Raw genomic sequence first — 21,960 nt, 5'->3', positions numbered from 1 at the left:
GAGTAAGTAAATTATGAGTGGGGCCTCGGGGAGTCTACTTCCATGAGTGTATGTGAACTTTCACACTTGGACTCTGTGCTGTCAGTTCTGATTGCTTAAAAGCCTTTTATTTTCTGTTTTTCTCGTTGCTGGTTGTGTTTTGGAGGGTTGGTGATGTTAAGTAAGTTATCCGGAAAAGCCCGTGTTCTCCTGTCACGTGGGGTAGTAATATTTTAGTTTCTTGGAAAACAGACGAACGCGTTTGTTCAAGATCTGTCAGAAAGTCAAGGTTTCTTTTTTCCATTGCATTTCTCAGGCGCCAGGAGGCACCTCGGTCTTAGACGTCGCCCCCCCCCCCCAAGGAAAGCAAACATCCCTATTACAGCGTCTTCTGTGACAGGCACCCTCTGGGGGTGACAGAACTCCCCCTCACCTGCCCCAGGGCAGAAGCGGGTCAGCCCCGGAGGGCGAGATGCCCCCCATCTGGCTGCGGTCAAGGTGAGTCTCCCCTCTCTGTTGCCGCCAAGGTCTTGTCCCGGAGGCAGCTCGCTCCTGGCAAGAGGCCAGTGTCACAGCACTTTCTCCTACTTAGTTTTCACCCAAAGCATCCCCACGTTGTATGTGTATGACACACGTAAGGATCTGACCAGCTGGCGACTCCAGCACTAGGAAGGTGACGTGGAACAAACACCTTACGACTCGGGGGGTGTTCCAGGCAGAGGGGACCGTGGGTGTTAAAAGGCCCTGACACGAGAGAATACTGACAAGTTCAAGCCACAGGACAGGGACGCGTGTGGCTGAAGCGCTGTGTTTTGCATTCGTGTGTGTGTGTGTGTGTGAGAGAGACAGAAAAATAAATGAATAAACTGCAAAAAAAAAAAAAAAAGAGGAGACCATTAGGATTGGTGATGGTGGCTCGAACCAGCGCGGTGGTGACAGAGGGCCTGTGACAGAGGGTGGTGAGCAGTGCTCAGATTCTTGAAGGTGGAGCCAAAAAGCGTTTGCCAAAATGCTTCGGTTACAAGGTCCGAGAGAAAGAGGAGGGATTGTCATCGGTCGAGACGGACATGTGTGCAGGGGGAGCGGGTCTGTGAGAAGAGGAGGGCGGGGGTCTGGTTTGGCACCTGTTAACTCGGAGGCGCCTACGTGCTGTCCTCGTGGAGGTGTCCAGTAGGCGATGGGACGTGGGGACCTGGCATCCAAGGAAGGGGCCTCAGACGGGGGTGTAGGTTTGGGCGCCATCAGGCTTCTAGGTGGTGTTTAAAGCCTGGATGCGTGAGCGTAGATGGAGAAGAGGTCAGTCACGAGAGACCGTTGTTTGTGTCCCAAAGCAAAATGTACTTGAGGAGGAACGAGGGCACAGAGTGGAAGCACTGCTCCAAAAAGACAAAGCGTTGCTGGGATTTGTTGCTCAAACGTTCGTGCTGTCGGATTGGCTCCCGGGTCCCTTGGACTCATCGTGTTCCTTTGCTCACAGTCTGGAACCGGTGTAATCTATGCCTGGGGGTGGAGAAGAGGTCTGTGCTCAGAGCTGTCCAATGAGAGAAGCTACAGCTTTAACGGTAACTGATCCTACTTTACTGGGGACACGAGATCGGTAGTTTATTACACAACCCCCTCCTTTTTTTTTTCTTTTTACAAATTCTCTAGTTTACTCTTTTATGGTTTAAATTCATGCCGGAGATGAATCCTTTCCCATCTTATTCTTCCTTCAGTCGAAATATTAAGCAGCCGTTATTGCTTTCCAGTTGAGAACTTTATTCATTTATCTCCTATCGTTTTCAATACCTGGTATAATTTTCTTTTTTCTTTTTTTAAACCATTGCACTTAAAAAATTTCTTTTATTTGAGAGAGAGAGAGAGAGCATGCGTGTGGAGGAGAGGGGCAGATAGAGATAGTGTGGGACGGGAGGGGCAGAGAGGGGGAGGGGAGGGAGAGAGAGATAGAGAGAGAATGAATCCCAAGTGGGCTCCACGCTCAGATCCCACGACCCTGGGATCATGACCTGAGCTGAAATCGAGAGTCCGGTTGCTGAACTGACTAAGCCACCCAGGTGCCCCCCCCACCATGGTATAATTTTCTAAAAAAAATTATATCTTAATGGAAAAACCAAAAGCTGATGGCATATTGGAAAGAAGGACCATGGTACACTCACAATTAAGTTTGGGGCTTATCAAATAGTCGAGTCGTGGTTTTCCAAGGTACCCCAGATAGCAAGTATAGTGACGTTTTAATATACTGAAATTTACTCTTAAAAATAGATTATCTTCTCTCTGACTTTCAAATATTTAGTAATGATATTCTCATCTCTGTCATGAAGAGGTTATGTTGGCTGTTAACCCTGCAGACGCTGGGTTTTATTGCAGTACTTAAAATTTACATATGTGTATTCTGTCTCTTGAAAATTATGTGCTAGCACCCGTATGGAGATACATCTACTCTCTTTTCAGATAATTTTTTGCCTCATTTTGTTTTTTGCATTATTTTGAAAAGGGAAAGCAAGGAGGAGGAGGAAAGAGGTTTTTGAAAAAATTTTGTTAATGTTTGTTTATATTTTGGGGGGGGAGAGGGGCAGAGATAGAGCAGGAGACACAGAATCCGAAGCAGGCTCCAGGCTCTGAGCTGTCAGCGCAGAGCCCAACGCAGGGCTCGAACTCACAACCATGAGATCGTGACCTGAGCTGAAGTCAGACACTTAACTGACTGAGCCACCCAGGCGGCCCTCAGGGTTTTTTTTATTTATTTATTTATTTATTTATTTATTTATTTATTTTTTCAACATTTATTTATTTTTGGGACAGAGAGAGACAGAGCATGAACGGGGGAGGGGCAGAGAGAGAGGGCGACACAGAATCGGAAACAGGCTCCAGGCTCCGAGCCATCAGCCCAGAGCCCGACGCAGGGCTCGAACTCATGGACCGCGAGATCGTGACCTGGCTGAAGTCGGACGCTTAACCGACTGCGCCACCCAGGCGCCCCAGGGTTTTTTTTTTAAACTGCTTTGTTGAGATATAATTCACATACCATGCAATTAACCCATTGAAAGTATACATTTCAGTGGTTTTTAGGATAATCACAGAGTTGTACAGTCATTACCAGAAGTTCAGAATATCCCTGTCACCCCAGAAACAAACCTGCCCACCGCTCATCCCGCCAACCCCTGATGGCCGATATTATACAGTGCTTTCTACCTTCCTAGATGTATCTATCCCGGGCATTTCAGATAAATAGAATCATATAATATGTGATGTCTTGGGGCTGGCTGCGGTTAGCATAGCGTTTAAAGGTTCATCCGTGTTGTAGCATGTATCAGCATTCATTCTTTCATATGGCTGAAAACTACTGCTGTTGTATGAAGATCTACCATATTTTAATGATCTATTCGGTTGATGGACATTTGAGTTGTTTAAACCTTTTTGGCTACCGTGAGTAATATTGCTGTGGACGTTCTTAGACAAGTTTTTGTGTGGATGTATGTTTTCATTTCTCTCTTTAAAACAATTTTTTTTTTAAGTTTATTTATTTTGAGAGAGACCAAGACAGCATGAGCAAGGGAGGGGCAGAGAGAGAGAGGGAATCCCTAGCAGTCTCCACACTGCCAAGGTAGAGCCAGGGCCCTGTGGGGGAGGGGCAGAAGGGTGGGGACAGAGGACCCGAAGCGGGCTCCATGCTGACAACAGTGAGCTCGACTGGGGGCTTGAACCCACAAACCGTGAGATCACCACCTGGACCAAAGTCAGACGCTCAGCCGACTGAGCCACCCAGGTGTCCCCCTTTTTAAAATAATACATATTTTTTATGTCAAACGTTTCAGATCTACAGCATTCGATGTTTGCATATACTGCAAAATGATCACATTCACTCTAGGTGACATCTGTCACCATGCGTAGTTTACAAAATATGTTTATTATAATGAGAACTTTAAAAATTTACTCTCTTAGCAACTTTTTAGCAATACAGAATTATTAATGCTGTACATTAGGTCCCCCGGACTGATTTATTTTGCAACTGGAAGTTTGTACATGTTGACCCTTGTTAAACCAGGCACTCCCTCCCCCCCGCCCCGCCCCCACACCCCACAACCACCAGTCTGTTCTCTGTATCTTTGAGCTTGCTTTTTTTTTTTTTTTTAAAAGATTCTGCATGTAAGTGAGATCATCCATAATGCCCTCAAGGTCCATCCATGTTGTTACAAAAGGCAACATTTCCTTTTTATGGCTGAATTTATTCCATTATACACACACACACACACACACACACCACTTTTCTTCATCCATTCATCTGTGGATGGACACTTCATTGCTTCCATATCTTGGCTATCCTGAATAATGTTACAATGAATGTGGGCGGGGTGGGGGGCAGATGGTTTTTTGAGTTAGTGTTTTGTCTTCTTTGGGTAGCTACCCAGAAGTGGGATTGCTGGATCTTCTAGTAGTTCTGTCTTTAATTGTTTGAGGAACCTCCATATTGTTTTTCAGAGCGGCTGCACCAATTTACATTCCCACCCCATAGCCCGCGAGGAGCGTCTTTTTCTCCGCATCCCCCCCAGCAGTTGTTACTCTCTTTTTGGTGACGCCCATCCTGACTGGTGCGAGGTCATAGCTCACTGTGTTTTGGTTCGCATTTCCCTGATGACTGGGTAATTGTTTAAGCACCTTTTAATGTACTTCTTGGCCTATTTTTTCTCTGGCATCCTCTGCCTTTGGTGTCCCATATGAGAAAAGCTGGCCTGGGGCACCTGGGTGGCTCAGTTGAGTGAAGCAGCCGACCTTGATATCTTGGTATCGGCTCAGGGCATGATCTCGTGGTCATGAGTTCGAGCCCGTGAGTTTGCGCCGAGCGAGGAGCCTGCTTGGGATACTCGCTCTCCCTCGCTCTGCCCCTCCCCCGCTTACACCCATGTGGGTTCTTGCTCTCTCTCAAAATAAACATTAAAAAAAAGAGAAAACCCGGCCTAATCCAAGGTCACAAAATCACACCTATGTTTTCATATGTGTTTTAGGTTTTTTTTTTAATGTTTATTTATTTACTTATTTATTTTGAGAGAGAGAGAGAATGCACACAAGCGTGCACAAGCAGGGGAAGTACAGAAAGAGAGAGGGAGAGAATCCCAAGCAGGCTCCAGGCTATCAGTGCAGAGCCTGTCACGGGGCTCGATCTCATGAACTGTGAGATCACGACCTGAGCCGAAACCAAGAGTTGGACGCTTAACCAACTGAGCCACCCAGACGCCCCTGAGTTTTAGAGTTTTAGCCCTTACATTTAGGTCTGATCCTTTTTGAGTTGATTTTTGTGCATTATGTGAGTTAGGGGTCCAAGTTCGTTGTTTTGCACGCACACGTATCCAGGTGTTCCTAGCATCATTTGTTGAAAGAATATTCGTTCCCGCCGAAATGTCTGAGTACCCTGGTTTAAAATGACTTGACCGTAATGTAAGTGTTTATTTCTGGACTCTCAGTTTAATTCCACTGATCTATCCACAAGTCTATCTCATACCTGTATCGCTGTCTTGATTATGGCAGCTGTGTACGAAAATTTGAAATCAGGAAGCGTGAATTTTTCAACTTCGTTCTTCTGTTTCAAGATTGTTTTGGCTATTCTGGGACCCTTGCATTTCCATATTAATTTTAGGATCAGCTTGTCAATTTCTGCATAAAAAAAAAACTAGCCGGGATTTTGCTAGGAATTTTGCGTTGAATTTGTGGATCAACTTTAGGAATGCCTGAACTTCATTTTTATGAGGTTTCCCTAAATTTGGGGTAGTCACATTTAAAGTATTTGGAAATTAGGAACTATGATGCATTCTGGCCCGTCAGTCAGTGCTCATTTTGGATGGTTATTCGTCTGTAGTTTTTCATGAGTTTAGGAAGGTTACAATATACGGACTCATTCCCCTTGTGGGAATTATCCTCGAGCCCCTGCCGAAAGCTTAAGAGGCAAAAAAAGAAATAAGAAAAAAAATATCCACAAGAATTTTTCCAAGGAAAAACGAAAGCACAAGCAAAGACACAAACAGCGAAATAGTCACTAACTCCATTGCCTCAGTGGTCGTGATTCAGCCTTTGTTGTGCAAGTCTGTGTGGGAGCGGGGTGGGATAATCTAGAGAAAATGAGAGGCACGTGTTTTGATACTATATTGACCAGGAATCTGCAAAGACCTTTCCAGGGCAAGACCTTTTGTCAGTCAAATGTGCCAGCCGCATCCCTGCGGCTGGCTGGAGAGGTCTTTTAGGAAAATAGATTGCAAAGCCTGGACGGGTAAGCTTAGGTCAGCCCTGCTGTTGCTTTAAGGAGGAAAAAAAACAGTTATTTATCCCTAGTTTTGCTTCCAGTAAATCATCACATATGGAGTTCTTTATGAAATGGTTCAGTCCCTCTCAAAATGTACCTGCCTGTAGTTAGGAAAACCTGCTGTCCCCATTGGGTGGCTTTTAATCTGAAGGGGGGAGGGAGGAAAACCTTTCCATAGCTATGCTCTTATTTTTTTTAAGTTTATTTATTTATTTATTTATTTTGGGGGGGGGAAGGGCGGAGAGAGAGTGAGAGAGAGAGAGAGAGAGATTGAGAGCGAGAGAGAATCCCAAGCAGGCTTGCATTGTCAGCGCGGAGCCTGACGTGGGGCTCGAACCCATGAACTGTGAGATGGTGACCTGAGCCGAAACCAAGAAAACCAAGAGTCGGACGCCCAACCGACTGAGCCCCCCGGGCGCCCCCAGAGCCGTGCTCCTAATTAAACCTACTGCAGACATGGGCGAGGCCTGGCAATCTGGGACACCAAGCCCTGGGGTAGAGGTCGTCCCTTCCCACCTGCTGTACCTCATTTTCCTCAGGTACTTTTTGGCCCTTTCATTGCTTTCTCTTCTCGGTTTCTTCTGTGTAGCTCTCACCTCCTTGCCTGGCGCCTTAGATACTCCTTTTTTTCCTGTGTGTGTCGTGTGTTTGCTTGTTTGCGTGCAGGGAGGAAGTATCTTTTATTTTTCCGGTTTCTTATGTGCTTAAATCATGTCTGTATGATGTCTGTCAAACATCTAAACCGCATATGCCCATAAACTAATGAGTTGAAAGTCACCCTTCTGCCTAGCCCAGTCCTACTCTCTGGAGGAAAACGCTAACAGTTTGGCCGTAGGGAATTTTCTGTGGGCATAGATAGTTCAGTGAATATTTGTTGATCACCTTCTACATGCTAGACACTGTTGGCACGTTTCGCTGAACAAAACAGACACAAATCCCTGCCCTCAGGGAGCTTATTTCTAACCGGTGAGGACGACAATTTAAGAATCCACCCGTATCTAGGTGTTTTACCGAAGTGGGATCACACCCCATGTGTTGATCTGTGGCTTACACGTGAATGTGTTTATTTTTAAATGATTTCATTGTGGAAACTTTTTCACGTTTATTCATCTTTGAGAGAGAGAGAGAGAGAGCGCCTGAGGGGCAGAGAGAGGAGAGAGAGAGAGAATCCCAAGCAGGCTCTGCACTGGCAATGTGGAGTCTGATGCAAGACTCGAACCCACAAACCATGAGACCATGACCTGAGCCGAAACCAAGAGCCGGATTTCATAATTTTCAAGAAACAAAATACATGCTTTGAAATCATTCTGCTGTGTTACTCGAGCGTTTTCCTTCCGTAGAGCACAAAGGCTACTCCATCTTTTCAGCACAAAAAAAGCATTTGTCCAGTTTTGTCTTAGTGGGCCCGGGGTTGAAATAAACCCAGGGAGAAGCTGTCGTTCTTGAGAAGGATGCGTTCTTTACCCAGTTATCCACACTGCTTCTGTCTGAAGAAGTACGTAAAATTTTATTGAATCTTTCTGTATTTCCTTGATCTAGACGGGACCAATTTCATATTGAGACCACCTCCAGCTACTTAGGAAATTAGTTAAGATGAACAGGAGATTTTTTTCTTGTTTTTCAACAAGAGATTCTAATAGAGACATTATTGAAGAAACCGATCCTCATTTGTCTGCTATGTGTTTATGGATGTATACAGCCAATGGCTTGAAGATATAATTTCAGTGTCACTGTTATTAATTTATTGTTATTCAAATGGTCTCTTAGAAGTAGAAGTTTGAACTTCATTTTTTTTTTGAATGTTTATATATTTTTGAGAGAGAGAGAGACAGAGCACACGTGGGGAAAGAGCAGAGAGAGAGGGAGACACAGAATCCAAAGCAAGCCCCGGGCTCTGAGCTGTCAGCACAGAACCCGACTCGGGGCTCAAACCCACGAACCACGAGATCGTGACCGGAGCCGCAGTCAAGAGTCGGACGCTTCACTGACTGAGCCACCTTGGTGCCCCTAGAAGTTTGAACCTTAAAAAATCAAGTTATCACTTCCCATCCCCCAAAACCGTTCCATGACATTTTCGCACTGGAAATAAGATTTAAAATCAAGTTACACACACACACACACACACACACACACACACACACACACACATAAAATATGTGTATGTATATGTGTATATATGTTGTATATGTATTTCACATATATTATATATAATTATATGCTGATTTCATTTTTAGTAAGTTGCTAATGACTCTTCTTTGTAAAGCCTGCAGGCAGAAGAAAGCTTGTAGATGCTACTAGAATATTAATTTTAAATAACTTCGTGGCCAGAAAGTCTGGTCTGGCAGTGGTTGAGTTGCCTCTCCAAATCTACTTTGGTTGGGTCAACGTCTGCGGGTGATGTCAGCCAGGAGAGTTCTCATTCGGGGACACTGGGGTTTCTGTCTCTCAAGCCTTCATTTGCACTCGCGGCCCGCAGTTAAGGTGAAGCATTAGGTGTTTAATGTATAGTCTGATCAGAAAAACCACAGGGGATGATTTTAAATAACATTTCCTCTGTTTATCAACGTTTATTTATTTTTGGGACAGAGAGAGACAGAGCATGAACGGGGGAGGGGCAGAGAGAGAGGGAGACACAGAATCGGAAACAGGCTCCAGGCTCCGAGCTATCAGCACAGAGCCTGATGCGGGGCTCGAACTCTCAAACTGTGAGATCATGATCTGAGCCCAAGTCGGACGCTTATCTGACTGAGCCGCCCAGGCGCCCCTGATTCTACTTTTTAAAGCATAACACAAGTTCAGCGTGTTGCATGTGCTAAGTCATTGCTGTTTACAGATGGATAGTGTATCTGCCTCTCATATCGAAAGAGAAAAAATTACACCCCTAGAATCCCATGTGCCTTGCGACAGGATTTAGGACTCAAGACCTAATTTTATCTGAGTTCTGCACATCAGCAACAGGGAACTTTCAAAGAGATGATGGCTAAAAGTAAGCATCATTGTTAAGAATTTCAGGCTGGAAAAATAATGGTGTTTCTTGCAAAAGATTGTTGGTAAATAATCTTGGTATAGTTTGGAATGAAACTCTTCCTGGAAGGAAATGGCAGGTGATGGAGACCTCCCTAGTTAGTAATTTGCATTAGAGCTAATTGTGTATTTTCTTCCGAGGGCAGATTTTAGACCGTCTGTCTGAAGAAGGCTAGGGGACCGAATAGATAGGGCTGTAAAAGCTTCTGCTAAATCTACTGGATTCTACCACGGGTCTGAGCAGTGCTTGCTGCCTCGTGGTTGTTCAGTGTGAATTTCTTGAATGAATACGTGTGAATGGGAGCCTCTCCGAGCCTGTTTCCTCATCTGGAAGGTGAGGGTTTTAATACACATCTTGGGAGATTGTTGTTGAGACCAGAGAAAATGCATCCAAAATGCTCTGTGCTGTGCCCGGCACATAGTAGGTGCTCGGCAAATGACATGTACTGCTAATCATATGCTACAGTTTTCCCGTCTGTTTTCATCCTGGCGGTGGCCATGGAAGAGACTGGATCCCTCCAGTTGACGGTTCTGTTGTTTTCCCTTCCATTTTAATCTGAGCTCCGTTTTTGCTTCTTATTTTTAGGAAAACTTGAGGATATAGTGGTGTTTGGCCTTTGAAGCAGTTTGTTTGCCGTGGTTCTTTCGCACCCGGACAGAATGGCGTGTGTGTGCAGCACGGTTCAGAACTCCGTTTTCTTCTATCGTCTAGGGACAGAAACCCCGGAGAAAGGATAAATGTCCCTGGGAGAGAGCGTCACTGTGGAATAAAGCTCAAGGGTTGGAATTACTGCTGTTACACAGCAGGATGTAGAGTAAAAACGCTTTCTATAAAATGAGAATGCTTATAGGGCGCCTGGCTGGCTCTGTCAGTGGAGCGTGCGACTCTTGATCTCAGGACTGTGAGTTCAAGCCCCACGTTGGGTGTAGACATTACTTATTTTTTTTTGAAAGTAGGTTTCGTGCCCAACGTGAGGCTTGAACTCACAACCTTGAGATCGAGAGTCGTGTGCTCTACCCACGGAGCCAACCAGATGCCCTGGGTGTAGAGATTGCTTAAAAATTTTTTTAAAAAAATATAATTTATTGTCCAATTGGCTTCCATACAACACCCAGTGCTCATCCCAACGGGTGCCCTCCTCCATGCCCATCACCCGCTTTCCCCTCCCTCCCACCCCCATCAACCCTCAGATTGTTCTCAGTTTTTAAGAGTCTCTTATGGTTTGCCTCCCTCCCTCTCTGTTTGTAACTTTTTTCCCCCCTTCCCCTCCTCCATGGTTTTCTGTTAGAGATTAGTTAAAATTTTTTTTACAAATCTTAAAAAAAAAAAAAATGAGAATGCTCGTAGATGCCAAGTTACCTAACTTTCTAAACTACCATTTTCCCTCTAGGGGTTGATAACCCCAGTGGAGTTGTGGTTCCTTGGAATGGAAATACATACTCACATCATGGAGGCACGGACTCTTGGAGAAGTAGGACACGAGAGAGAGAGCATTTATTCCGACCCAGCTGCGTGCTTGGTTGTCCTCGCCAGCCTCCTTCCCACAGAGCAGCTCGGCCTGTGTTCAAACCCTATTTGTGACGGGGGAGGGCTGCTCTGTCTACCTCCCATGGCAGTCATTTCATCTACAGAGCATTCTGACTTGTATTTTTTATTTATTTTATTTCTTTCTTAAAACAACTTTTTTTCATGTTTGTTTAGTTTTGAGAGGAAGAGAGGCTGAGCATGGGCGGGGGGAGGGGCGGGAAGAGAGGGAGACACAGAAGCAGGCGCCGGGCTCTGAGCCGTCAGCACAGAGCCCGACGTGGGGCTCGAACTCACGAGCTGCGAGATCAGGCAACCAACAAACCGAAAGTACGTGATCAAATAGCACGCACACTGCAGACATAGCCCAAGGAGTTGCATGGTGCGTATGTGTATGTGCTGGGGGATGTTGCGGTTTGCTTCAGACTCACGATTTCACAAACTAATGTGAACACGAACCTTTACTTTCACCCAGAACATCTCTCCGAACTTAACAGGGTGTAACACCTAGTAGGGACTGGATAAATGTTTGTTTAAAAAAGCAAATGCATACGACATTGATCTTTAAAAAGTATATTTTTTGTTACTTTTTTTTTTAAATAGTGTGTTTATTTTTTTAATTTTTTTAACGTTTTTTTATTTATTTTTGAGACAGAGAGAGACAGAGCATGAACAGGGGAGGGGCAGAGAGAGAGGGAGACACAGAATCTGAAACAGGCTCCAGGCCCCGAGCTGTCAGCCCAGAGCCCGACGCGGGGCTCGAACTCACGGACTGTGAGATCATGACCTGGCTGAAGTCGGACGCTTAACCGACTGCGCCACCCAGGCGCCCCGAGAGGTTTAATTCTTAAGGCAAATGGTGTATGATAAGAAATGGTGCCAAGAAGGCTGATTTACTTAATTTTTATTAAGTAAGTGCCACCCAGGCACCCGTTACTTTTTTTTTTTTTTTAATTTTTTTTTTTCAACGTTTATTTATTTTTGGGACAGAGAGAGACAGAGCATGAACGGGGGAGGGGCAGAGAGAGAGGGAGACACAGAATCGGAAACAGGTTCCAGGCTCCGAGCCATCAGCCCAGAGCCTGACGCGGGGCTCGAACCCACGGACCGTGAGATCGTGACCTGGCTGAAGTCGGACGCTTAACCGACCGCGCCACCCAGGCGCCCCCTTGTTACTTTTTTTTAAAGTAGGCTCCATGCGGGGCGCCTGGGTGGCTCAGTCGGTTGACTTCGGCTCAGGTCACGATCTCACGGTTCATGGGTTCGAGCCCCGCGTTGGGCTCTGCGCCGACGGCTCAGAGCCCGGAGCCTGCTTCGGATTCTGTGTCTCCCCCCCGTCTCTGCCCCTCCCTTGCTCACGCTCTGTCTCTCTCTGTCTCTGAAAAATAAACAAACACTGAAAAAAAAATTTAAAGTGCACTGCATGCCCACCGTGGGATTTGAACTCACAACCCTGAGATTAACAGTTGTGTACTCTACTAACAGAGCCCCTAAATTCTTCAGATTGGAATTCTGAGCTCGTCTCCTCATTTGCACAAACCTTTTTTTTTTTTGTGTGTGTGTGTGTGATCTCTATGTCCAACGCGGGGCTCACACTCACCACCCCGAGACCAAGAGTTGCATGTTCTGCCGACTGAGCCAGTCAGGTGCCCCTGCACAACTGTCTTTTATAAAAGAAACGTTCATGATCGGTTCATCATTTATGGTCAAGGCAGTAAAAACTTGTCCTCGTTTGCTTCCTAGTCCTATGTGTGGAATGAATGAATTGGCAAGCACTTTACCTGTCTTTTGCTTTTAGGTTGTGCGTGGTTATGTTAGACGGTTCAAGTGCATCGTCGTCCCGCAGAGCTCTTAGTGAAGGGCTGCTCCGTCGGGGTGTTTTTACGGTGTTCGTAATCAGCTCGTTTTCGGTTTAGCAACCAGTCCCAAGTAAGACAAGTGTGTGCTTTTCATTCGTGAGTAAGCTGGGTGTAACTCAGTGCCAGCTTCCCCCCAACTCAGATCTCTGTCTCTCTCTCTCTCTCTCTCTGTTCTCAGCAACCGTCTCCCCTTATCTTTTGTGGCTGCTCAGTGATAACCCTGTGTCTTCTGGCTCCTCTCCCTTCAGTCTATTTCCGATCCAGAACGTGATCATTTCTTTTTTTTTTTAATTTTTTTTAACGTTTATTCATTTTTGAGACAGAGCATGAATGGGGGAAGGTCAGAGAGAGAGGGAGACACAGAATCTGAAACAGGCTCCAGGCCCCGAGCTGTCAGCACAGAGCCCGACGCGGGGCTCGAACTCACGGACCTCGAGATCGTGACCTGAGCCGAAGTCGGACGCCCAACCGACCGAGCCACCCAGGCGCCCCGTGATCATTTCTTAGAGTTGTGACGTGTTCCCTTTCACCCGTTATTTCCCCCTTTTTCATTAGTGTGGAGATGTTCCTTTTATGGCACAATTGGGGGTGATATTTTACTATAGAAACATCAGTTTTTCTTGTAACTATGGATTTTACCTGCTCTTGGATCTCCTAGAATGGAAGGGGACCGAGAAAGCATTTGTTTTCTGAAACCGGGACAGTGAGGCCGGTGGTCTGGAGTAACTCGCTCAGGATCGCAGCGCTGCTCCGTGGCCCGGCCCGCGCTAGGCCTGCGTCCTTCCACTCGCAGCTCTTGGCCTAATTTTATTTTACGCCCTGGTGCCTCTTACTACATGGACGGATTAAAGAATTGTAGACTAGGGACGCCTGGGTGGCTCAGTCGGTTAAGCATCTGATTTCAGCTCAGGTCATGATCTCACGGCTCGTGGGTTTGAGCCCCGTATTGGGCTCTGTGCCGACAGCGTGGAGCCCGGAGCCTGCTTCGGATTCTGTGTCTCTCCCTCTCTCTGCCCCGCCCCCACTCATGCTCTGTCTCAGTCTCTCAAAGATGAATAAATATTAAAACAAAATAAAAAATTTTTAAGTTTATTTATTTATTTGGAGTGGGGGAGGGAGGGACAGACAGAGAAGAAGAGAGAGAATCCCAAGCAGGCTCCGCACTGTGGGGCTCGAACCATGAACCGTGAGGTTATGACCTGAGCTAAAGTCAAGAGTCGGGCGCTTAACCGACCGAGCCACTCAGGGGGCCCCACAAACACATTCTTTGATGTGAGGAAACTTGTAGCATTAAACAAATAACTGTTCAGCAGTCTGGATGTGAAGGCTCACAGATGGAAATGCACGGGCCTGGGCCTGGGATGTAGCAGGAATCTACTTTAAAAAAAATTTTTTTTTCCAACGTTTTTATTTATTTTTTGGGACACAGAGAGACAGAGCATGAACGGGGGAGGGGCAGAGAGAGAGGGAGACACAGAATCGGAAACAGGCTCCAGGCTCCGAGCCATCAGCCCAGAGCCTGACGCGGGGCTCGAACTCACGGACTGCGAGATCATGACCTGGCTGAAGTCGGATGCTTAACCGACTGAGCCATCAGGCACCCCCCTCCTTTATTTTTCTAATATAATTAATCGCACTGATAGATTTTCTTTTTTTTTTTAAATTTTTTTTTCAACGTTTATTTATTTTTGGGACAGAGAGAGACAGAGCATGAACGGGGGAGGGGCAGAGAGAGAGGGAGACACAGAATCGGAAACAGGCTCCAGGCTCTGAGCCATCAGCCCAGAGCCTGACGCGGGGCTCGAACTCACGGACCGCGAGATCGTGACCTGGCTGAAGTCGGATGCTTAACCGACTGCGCCACCCAGGCGCCCCAAGGAATCTACTTTTTTAATGACAAGACGTTTTTGGGAATTGACTGTTATGTCCTGACAGATTGCAGATTTGTAATGGCACGCGTTTTATGAAAATGATGCGTCACTGAAATTTTTTTTTGTGTGTGTTTTACATCGGGAGGATTTATGTGAGGGTGGGTCATTCCATGACTGATACCCATTACGCTGTCTAGGGTGGACCCACCGAGAACTTGGGTTTCTAATGTCCTTTCTAATGTGCCATCAGCCTGACACCACCATCTACTCGGTCTTTGAAGGCCCTTTGTGTCCGACAGCCGTGGAAAACGTGGCTTCTGTAGGGGATGTGGAGCCACAGGCATTAAAACCAGCCATCCAAAATAGCCCTGTTTCATGACCTGTTTCCTTTAAAAAGTTATCCTTGCCCATGGACCAGAGGCAGGTAGTAGGCTTTGATTTTCGGCTCCTGTAGAGTTCACTGGAAAGGGACATGAGAAATTAGCACTGAAGATCTGGGGCAACTAAAACCCACTTAGCAATGCCTGGATGTCGTTCCGCCTCTAATAATCAAAGGCAAGTTCATATGTTACCATTTCCTGAATGCCAATAAGCTGAAAGATGCGAGAAGTGCTCTGTAATCGCTAATAAGCTTTGCAGAATGAAAGGCATTATCATTATCAGAAGTAGAAGACCGTCCGCTACGGTGTCTCTGTGTGACAGTCTACCCTTTAAATAAATCGGGACGTCCTGGAGCTGGGACCTTGGCCCCTGGCTTTCTGGTGAGGGAGAGTAGCTTATGCCCTACGTATAGACTCTGAGAACCGGGACACTGGTCCCGCTTCCCCAGCGATATTTTCAAGAGTGCGATTTCCTTGCGGTGTAGCCCAGAGGAGTAGAGGGGGAAGGGCAGCGGTGTGTGTGCGGGACCCCCGGGGTTCTTTTCGGCATGATGAGAAATCGTGCGGATGCTTCCGGCCGAGCTCCAACACGCGTGTCATGTCTCTCCCTTTCTCGTTTGTCATAGAAACCCAGCTGCTGCTCCGTATGAAGGACATCAGTCATTTCTTAATGCAAGATATCGCCTTCTTGTCCGGTAAGCAGACTTTTCGTATGTTTAGACTAGAACAGTGTATGAATTTCTTTTTGTAAATTATGTATTTCCTCACTCTCTAACGCGTGTAGTTTTTTTTTTTTAATTAACTCATTTATTTTGAGAGACCGAGAGCGAGTGGGGGAGGGGCAGAGAGAGAATCCCAAGCAGGCTCCTCGTTGTCAGTGCAGAGCCCAGCGTGGGGCCCGAACCCACGAACTGTGAGATCGTGACCTGAGCCAAAATCAACAGTTGGATGCCCAACTGGGTGAGCCACCTAGGCGCCCCCAAATGAACGAATTTCTTAGCAAAACGAGTGTGGTCACCCGTTTATTATATAAGTAGCCATACACATAGGTGCACGCGGAGTTTGGGAAGCACTGTTTTATTTTTTTTTTTAACTTTTTATGTATTTAAGTAATCTCTGCACACGACGTGGGGCTCAACATGACCCCGAGATCGAGAGTTGCTTGCTGAGAGGCACTATTTTAATGAACGTTTATGCATTATGCACATGGTTGCTAAACAAATAGATGTTTACAGAATAGAGGTTTTAAGTGTGTTTCGATTCGTGACAAAAACAATCTTGCTACCCTCGTACGTTTGCCTTTCAGACACGCCTTTGGAAATCTGTGATAGGTGCAAGCAGAATTCTGAGAGAGAGGGTGGTAACTGAGGTGACTTCCTGGAGATTTTCTCTTCTGCCGTAGCTCTGATTATTTAAAAAAATTTTTTTTTAATGTTTACTTATTTTAGAGAGAGAGAGACAGACTGCGAGTGGGAGAGGAGCAGAGAGAGGGAGACACAGAATTGAAGCAGGTTCCAGGCTCTGAGCTGTCAGCCCAGAGCCTGACGCGGGGCTCGAACTCACGAACCAAGCCGTGAGATCATGACCTGAGCCAGAGTCGGACACTTAACCGACGGAGCCACCTAGGCACCCCTCTGATTATTTAAATGTTTCTTACAAATGCCATCAAGTGACCCTAATTAAGCAGCTTGTACTAAGTTATTTTTTTTAGAGTTCCATTTACGAGAAAGTTTTACTTTTCACATGTATGTTCTATGCGTTGGTGTATGTATATGCATTTGTACGTAGTTTTGAAAAATTGTGATAAAATACTCATAACGTAAAATTGACCGCCTTAACCATTTTTTAAAAAGTATAATCTCCATTTGGGGCGCCTGGCTGGCTCAGTGGGTTAAGCATGTGACTCTTGGTTTCCACTGATATCATGATCTCACAGCTTGTGAGGTCAAGCCCCGTGTCGGGCTCTGTGCTGACGGCATGGAGCCTGCTTGGGATTCTTTCCCTCTCTCTACCCTTCTGCTGCTCTCTCTCGCTCCCTCTCTCAAAAGAAAGAAACATTCAAAGAAAGTATAATCTCCGTTTTATCTTTTTCCAGAGAACAGTTTTTTTTCGGTCCTCAAGGTCTTAGCTCCTGACATGGGTTTTCGTCGAGGTCGTGGGGCAGCACCCACGGGTCTAGATCGGGGTGGGGGTGTTCGGTCCTTCGGGGCTTCACGAGAGCGATTCCGGACTACCTTGCGTAGTAATGTAGTCTCATACACGGCTTGGGAAGCACATAGGCATTGAAGACACTACCTTGGGAAATGTCCCTGATGGCAGTGGCCTCTACTGTGGTCTGAATACCAAAATTCTTCTTCTTCTTCCTCTCCTTCCTCTCCTTCCTCTCCTCCCTCTCCTCCCTCTCCTTCCTCTCCTCCCTCTCCTTCCTCTCCTCCTCCTCCTCCTCCTCCTCCTCCTCCTTCTCCTTCTCCTTCTTCTTCTTCTCATTTTCTTAAAAGTAGGCTTCATGCCCAGCATGGAGTCCAATATGGGGCTTGAACTGATGACTCTGAAATCAAGAGTCATATGTTCTACCGAGTGAGCCAGCCAGGTACCTCTTGAATAATGAACTTTTTTTTTTAAGTTTTATCTAACTATTCTCTACACCCCACGTGGGGCTCAAACTCATCACCCCGAGATAAGAGTCACCTGCTCTTCTGACTGAGCCAGCCAGAACCCCCTCACACCCCCCCCCCGAATAATGAACTTATTTATTTTTTTTTAATGTTTATTTATTTTTGAGACAGAGCATGAACGGGGGAGGGTCAGAGAGAGAGGGAGACACAGAATCGGAAACAGGCTCCAGGCTCTGGGCTGTCGGTACAGAGCCCGACAACGCGGGGCTCGAACTCACAGACTGTGAGATCGTGACCTGAGCCGAAGTCGGAAGCTCAACCTACTGAGCCACCCAGGTGCCCTCGGAATAACGAACTTCTTAATGGCCTTGTCCTTGGGCATGCAATGAGTGCAGTTGCTGCAGCAAATAGGCTGCATGTGGCCATGGCCCTTTGTGTCATGACCCTTATTCCTTCTCTTCTTGGTTATCTTGGAAGTGAGGACCCAAGGGTGCCATCTTAACCATTTTTTATTAAATATGTATTTATTTGAGAGAGAGAAAGCATGCATGAGCAGGGAGGGGCCGAGAGAGAGAGACGGGTAGAGAGGATCCAAAGCAGACTCTGCGCTGACAACAGAGAGACCGATGTGGGGCTTGAACTCACGAACCGCGATATCATGACCTGAGCTGACGTCGGACGCTTAACCGCCTAAGCTACCCAGGCGCCCCATTAACCGTTTTTAAATGTATAGTTTGGTGGCATTAAGTATATTCACGTTGTTGTGCAGCCATCCCCGCAGTCCATCACCAGAACTCTTGATCTTGCAAAACCGAACCTCTGTGCCCACTAAAAAATAACTCCCTGTCCCCTTCTCCCCCCAGCCCCTGGCTGCCACCGTTTTGCTTTCTGTCTCTGGGTATTTGACTACTCTAGGTTCCTCATATAAGTGGAATCATACGGGATTTGTCTTTTTTGTGGCTGGCTTCTTTCACTTGGCATGATAGCCTCAAGGTCCATCCAAGTTGTATATGTCAGTATATGTCAGAATTTCCTCCCTTTTTAAAGACTGAATCATATTCTGGGACATCTGTGTGGCTCAGTTAGTTAAGCGTCTGACTCTTGATTTCAGCTCCGGTCATGATCTCTCTCTGTCTCTGTCTCTCTCTCTCTTTCTCAAAAATAAACATGGAGGGGGGAGCCTAGATGGCTCAGTCAGTTAAACAGCCGACTTTGGCTCAGGCCGTGATCTCACGGTTTAGGAGTTTGAGCCCCACATAGGGCTCGCTGCTGTCCGCGCAGGGCTGGTTTGGGGTCCTCTCTCTCCCTCTCTCTCTGCCCCTTCCCTGCTCACACTCTCTATCAAAAATAAATAAGCATTAAAAAAAAAGATTGTTGTTTAGGTATACTGTATCCTTGCAAATTTCCTGTCTAGTTGTTCTATCAGTTGTTGAGAGAGGGGTGGTGAAATTTTTGGACTCAAGTTGTGGATTTGTCGGTGTCTCCTTGTAGCTGTATTAGTTTTTGTTTTACGTATCTTGAAGCTCTGTTATCAGGTGCATAAGCATTTAGGATTATTATGTTCTTTTGATGAATTTACCACTGTTTGATTATCAAATGATTTTCTTTTCTTTTTAAAGTCTGTTTATTTATTTTGAAAGAGAGAGTGTGCACAAAAGAACGGAGGAAGAGCAGAGACAGGGAGAGAGAGAGAATCCCAAGCGGGCTCCATGCTGAGTGTGAGGGACCCAATAAAGCCATCTAATTTTAGACAAAATAGATTTCAGAGTCAGGAATATTACTAGATATTAAGAAAATCATTTGAGGGGCACCTGGGTGGTTCAGTCAGTTAAGCATCTGACTCTCTTGATTTCAGTTTAGGTCATGATCTCACGAACTGTGAGATTGAGCCCTGAGTCAGGCTCTGTGCTGACAGTGTGGAGCCGGCTTGGAATTCTCTCTGTCTCTGTCTCTGTCTCTGCCCCTCCCCTGCTCTCTCTCTCTCAAAATAAATAAATAAACTCTAAACAAAAATTAAATTGAAAATAAAGTGTGTTTCTTGTAGGTAGTGTATAATTGGGTCTTGATTTTTTTTTTAATCCAACTTGATCATCTCTAACTTTGAACTGGGATGTCAAGATTATTTTCATTTAATGTGATTATTCATATGGCTGGGTTTAAATCTACCATTTTACTATTTGTTTTCTACTTGCCCCATTAGTTCTTTGTTTTTTTCGCTCCAGTTTTGCCTTATTTTGCATTAAGTATTTTTACTCCATTTTCTCTCCTTTGCCATCGTCATAGTTTTTTAAAAGTTTGTTTATTTTTTTAAGTAATCTCTACACCCAACGTGAGGCTTGAACTCACAACCCTGAGATCAAGAATCGCATGCTCTTCCAACTGGGCCAGCCAGGAGCCTTGCCCTTGTCATATTTTTATTGCACATTGAATTTTTTTTTATATCCTGATATCTTTATTCACTTGAATTCAGCCAAATAAGAATTACAACTAAACTTCTCAAAAAATTTCCATTAGCAAGCTAAATTCGAAGGCCACCCTATAACTTTCCTCCTAAAAGAATCCTTCAACTTCCATTTAGCACTAAGTATTTATTGAGCACCTACTCTGTGCCCAGTTGTTGGGCAGGCTGTAGAGTAGGACCTTAAACATGTGTAAGGCTCATCCCTGCACTTAGATGGCTTTCATTCTGAATGTTCCATAGTTTCTGAGCTATGTGGAGGGCTCTGGGGTAGGGTGTGCACTGAATTTTAACTCACAAAGAATTTATGGTCTTTGCATTCATCAGTAAGAGTTCTATACCATCGTCGCCGTTACTGCTTATGCTGTTTCTTCCACAAATCCATTTGAACATTGCTTATTTCCTGTAGTTTATATCCTGTATTCTTTCAGGCTCACCATAGCTGTAAGTGGTTGATTCTATCAAGGTTTCTATTTCCTGTCAGGCTGTCAGTCACCAGTTGGGATTTAGGCCCTTAGCATTGGTATGGAAACAGTTATTCCCCAATACTCTTGGCTGTCCAATATGAGGGCTCAGCTGTGGTTTCAACTACATTTATTATATGCATTCTATGAAAATTTCTTCTGACTCTAATCACTCCTTTTGCCTTCTCTCTTGCTCCCTCTTCTTTCTTGCATTGTTTTCATTTAGAACTTCTTACACTTTGGAGCGTGTTGCCATTTTGATTTATGCGGAGACCATCATCCTTATATAAGTTACATTGGCCCCAAACTGTCTTCTAACCGCCCCTCTCGAATCCTCTTTCTTGTATTGTTGTCACATGAATTGTTAATTCGGCTGATTTTTTTTTTTTTTCATACTGTTTTAGGTGGCCGGGGAAAGGATAATGCTTGGATCATTACTTTTCCAGAAAATTGTAATTTCAGATGTATACCGGAAGAAGTGATAGCGAAAGTGCTGACTTACTTGACGTCTATTGCAAGGTATGGCGTTTCGTTACATTTTTTTCAATTTGTTATGTATCAGGTACCCATTTGAATGTAACAGGAAAATGCCTTTGTAGTGTGGCTGTAATTATTATTGTAAGTGGATTATAAGACTCACCTTCAGAGGAGATAAGAAAGAAAACGTGTAAGGGGAAGTGGACAGCCACCTAAATTGGTAAAAAAAAAAAAATTATGCCGAGGATCTAGGAAAACAAAATTGGGAGTCTAGAAATAATTGTCTTCGTGAAGAAAAGCATATGTTGAAAACGATGATCAAACTTAAAGCCTTTGATTTGCCTAAAAGGAAATCTTCCTAGCCAAGAGTGAGGGTAAGTTTCCAAAGCTGCCTGAAAGATTGTATTTAGGTTGAAAACAATTTTTTATTTATTTTTTTAAAAGTTTATTTATGTACTTTGAGAGAAAGAGAGAGAGAGAGAATCCCAAGCAGGTTCAGTGCTGTCAGCACAGAGCTGGATGCGGGGCTTGAACTCATGAACCGTGAGATTATGACCCGAGCTGAAGTCGAGTCGGACACTTAACCGACTGAGCCACCCAGGTACCCCCAAAACAGATTTTGTTTGTTTGTTTGTTTGTTTGTTTGTTTAAATGTGAAATTTATTGTCAAGTTGGTTTCCATACAACACCCAATGCTCGTCCCAACAGGTGCCCTCCTCCATGCCCATCACCCACTTTCCCCCAAAAACAGATTTTTAAAGGAAACATTTTCCACTTATTAACCCTGAAGACTAAGAGGGCACAAGTCTACAATGGTAAAAATATGAAGAGTCTCATGAACGAAAGTCAAAATCACAGAAAATTAAATTTATAGTGCACCCCTTAAAGCCTAAAAGTGGTCTTTTTAGGGCAAATAAAACATTCGTTAAACTTCCTCCTCTAAAGGCACAGACAGGATAGAAACCCGTATTTAACAGTGTTTTTCTGAGTGAGTGAATGGATGGATGGATGGATGG

General features: G+C 45.2%; 1 protein-coding gene and 1 pseudogene across 1 annotated transcript in view; one reads left to right on the top strand and one right to left on the bottom strand.

Annotated features, from left to right (window-relative positions):
- Positions 1 to 21,960, top strand: part of MCF2 (MCF.2 cell line derived transforming sequence) — a 101,321-nt gene that overhangs the window by 4,322 nt on the left and 75,039 nt on the right. The window contains exons 2-3 of the mRNA XM_047082056.1: positions 15,557 to 15,625; positions 20,872 to 20,986. Of these exons, the coding sequence (XP_046938012.1) occupies positions 15,557 to 15,625; positions 20,872 to 20,986 (184 nt within the window). The remainder of the gene's footprint in view (positions 1 to 15,556; positions 15,626 to 20,871; positions 20,987 to 21,960) is intronic.
- LOC124514040 (40S ribosomal protein S26-like) lies at positions 17,012 to 20,747 on the bottom strand (annotated as a pseudogene).

This window comes from Lynx rufus, unplaced genomic scaffold, assembly GCF_022079265.1.
Source record: "Lynx rufus isolate CCGP_SWC_20201006 ecotype Redwood Valley unplaced genomic scaffold, mLynRuf1.p SCAF_19, whole genome shotgun sequence".
Lineage (NCBI taxonomy): Eukaryota > Metazoa > Chordata > Mammalia > Carnivora > Felidae > Lynx > Lynx rufus.
The sequence above is the reverse complement of the archived record's forward strand: the minus strand, read 5'-3'. Positions and strand labels throughout refer to the sequence as shown.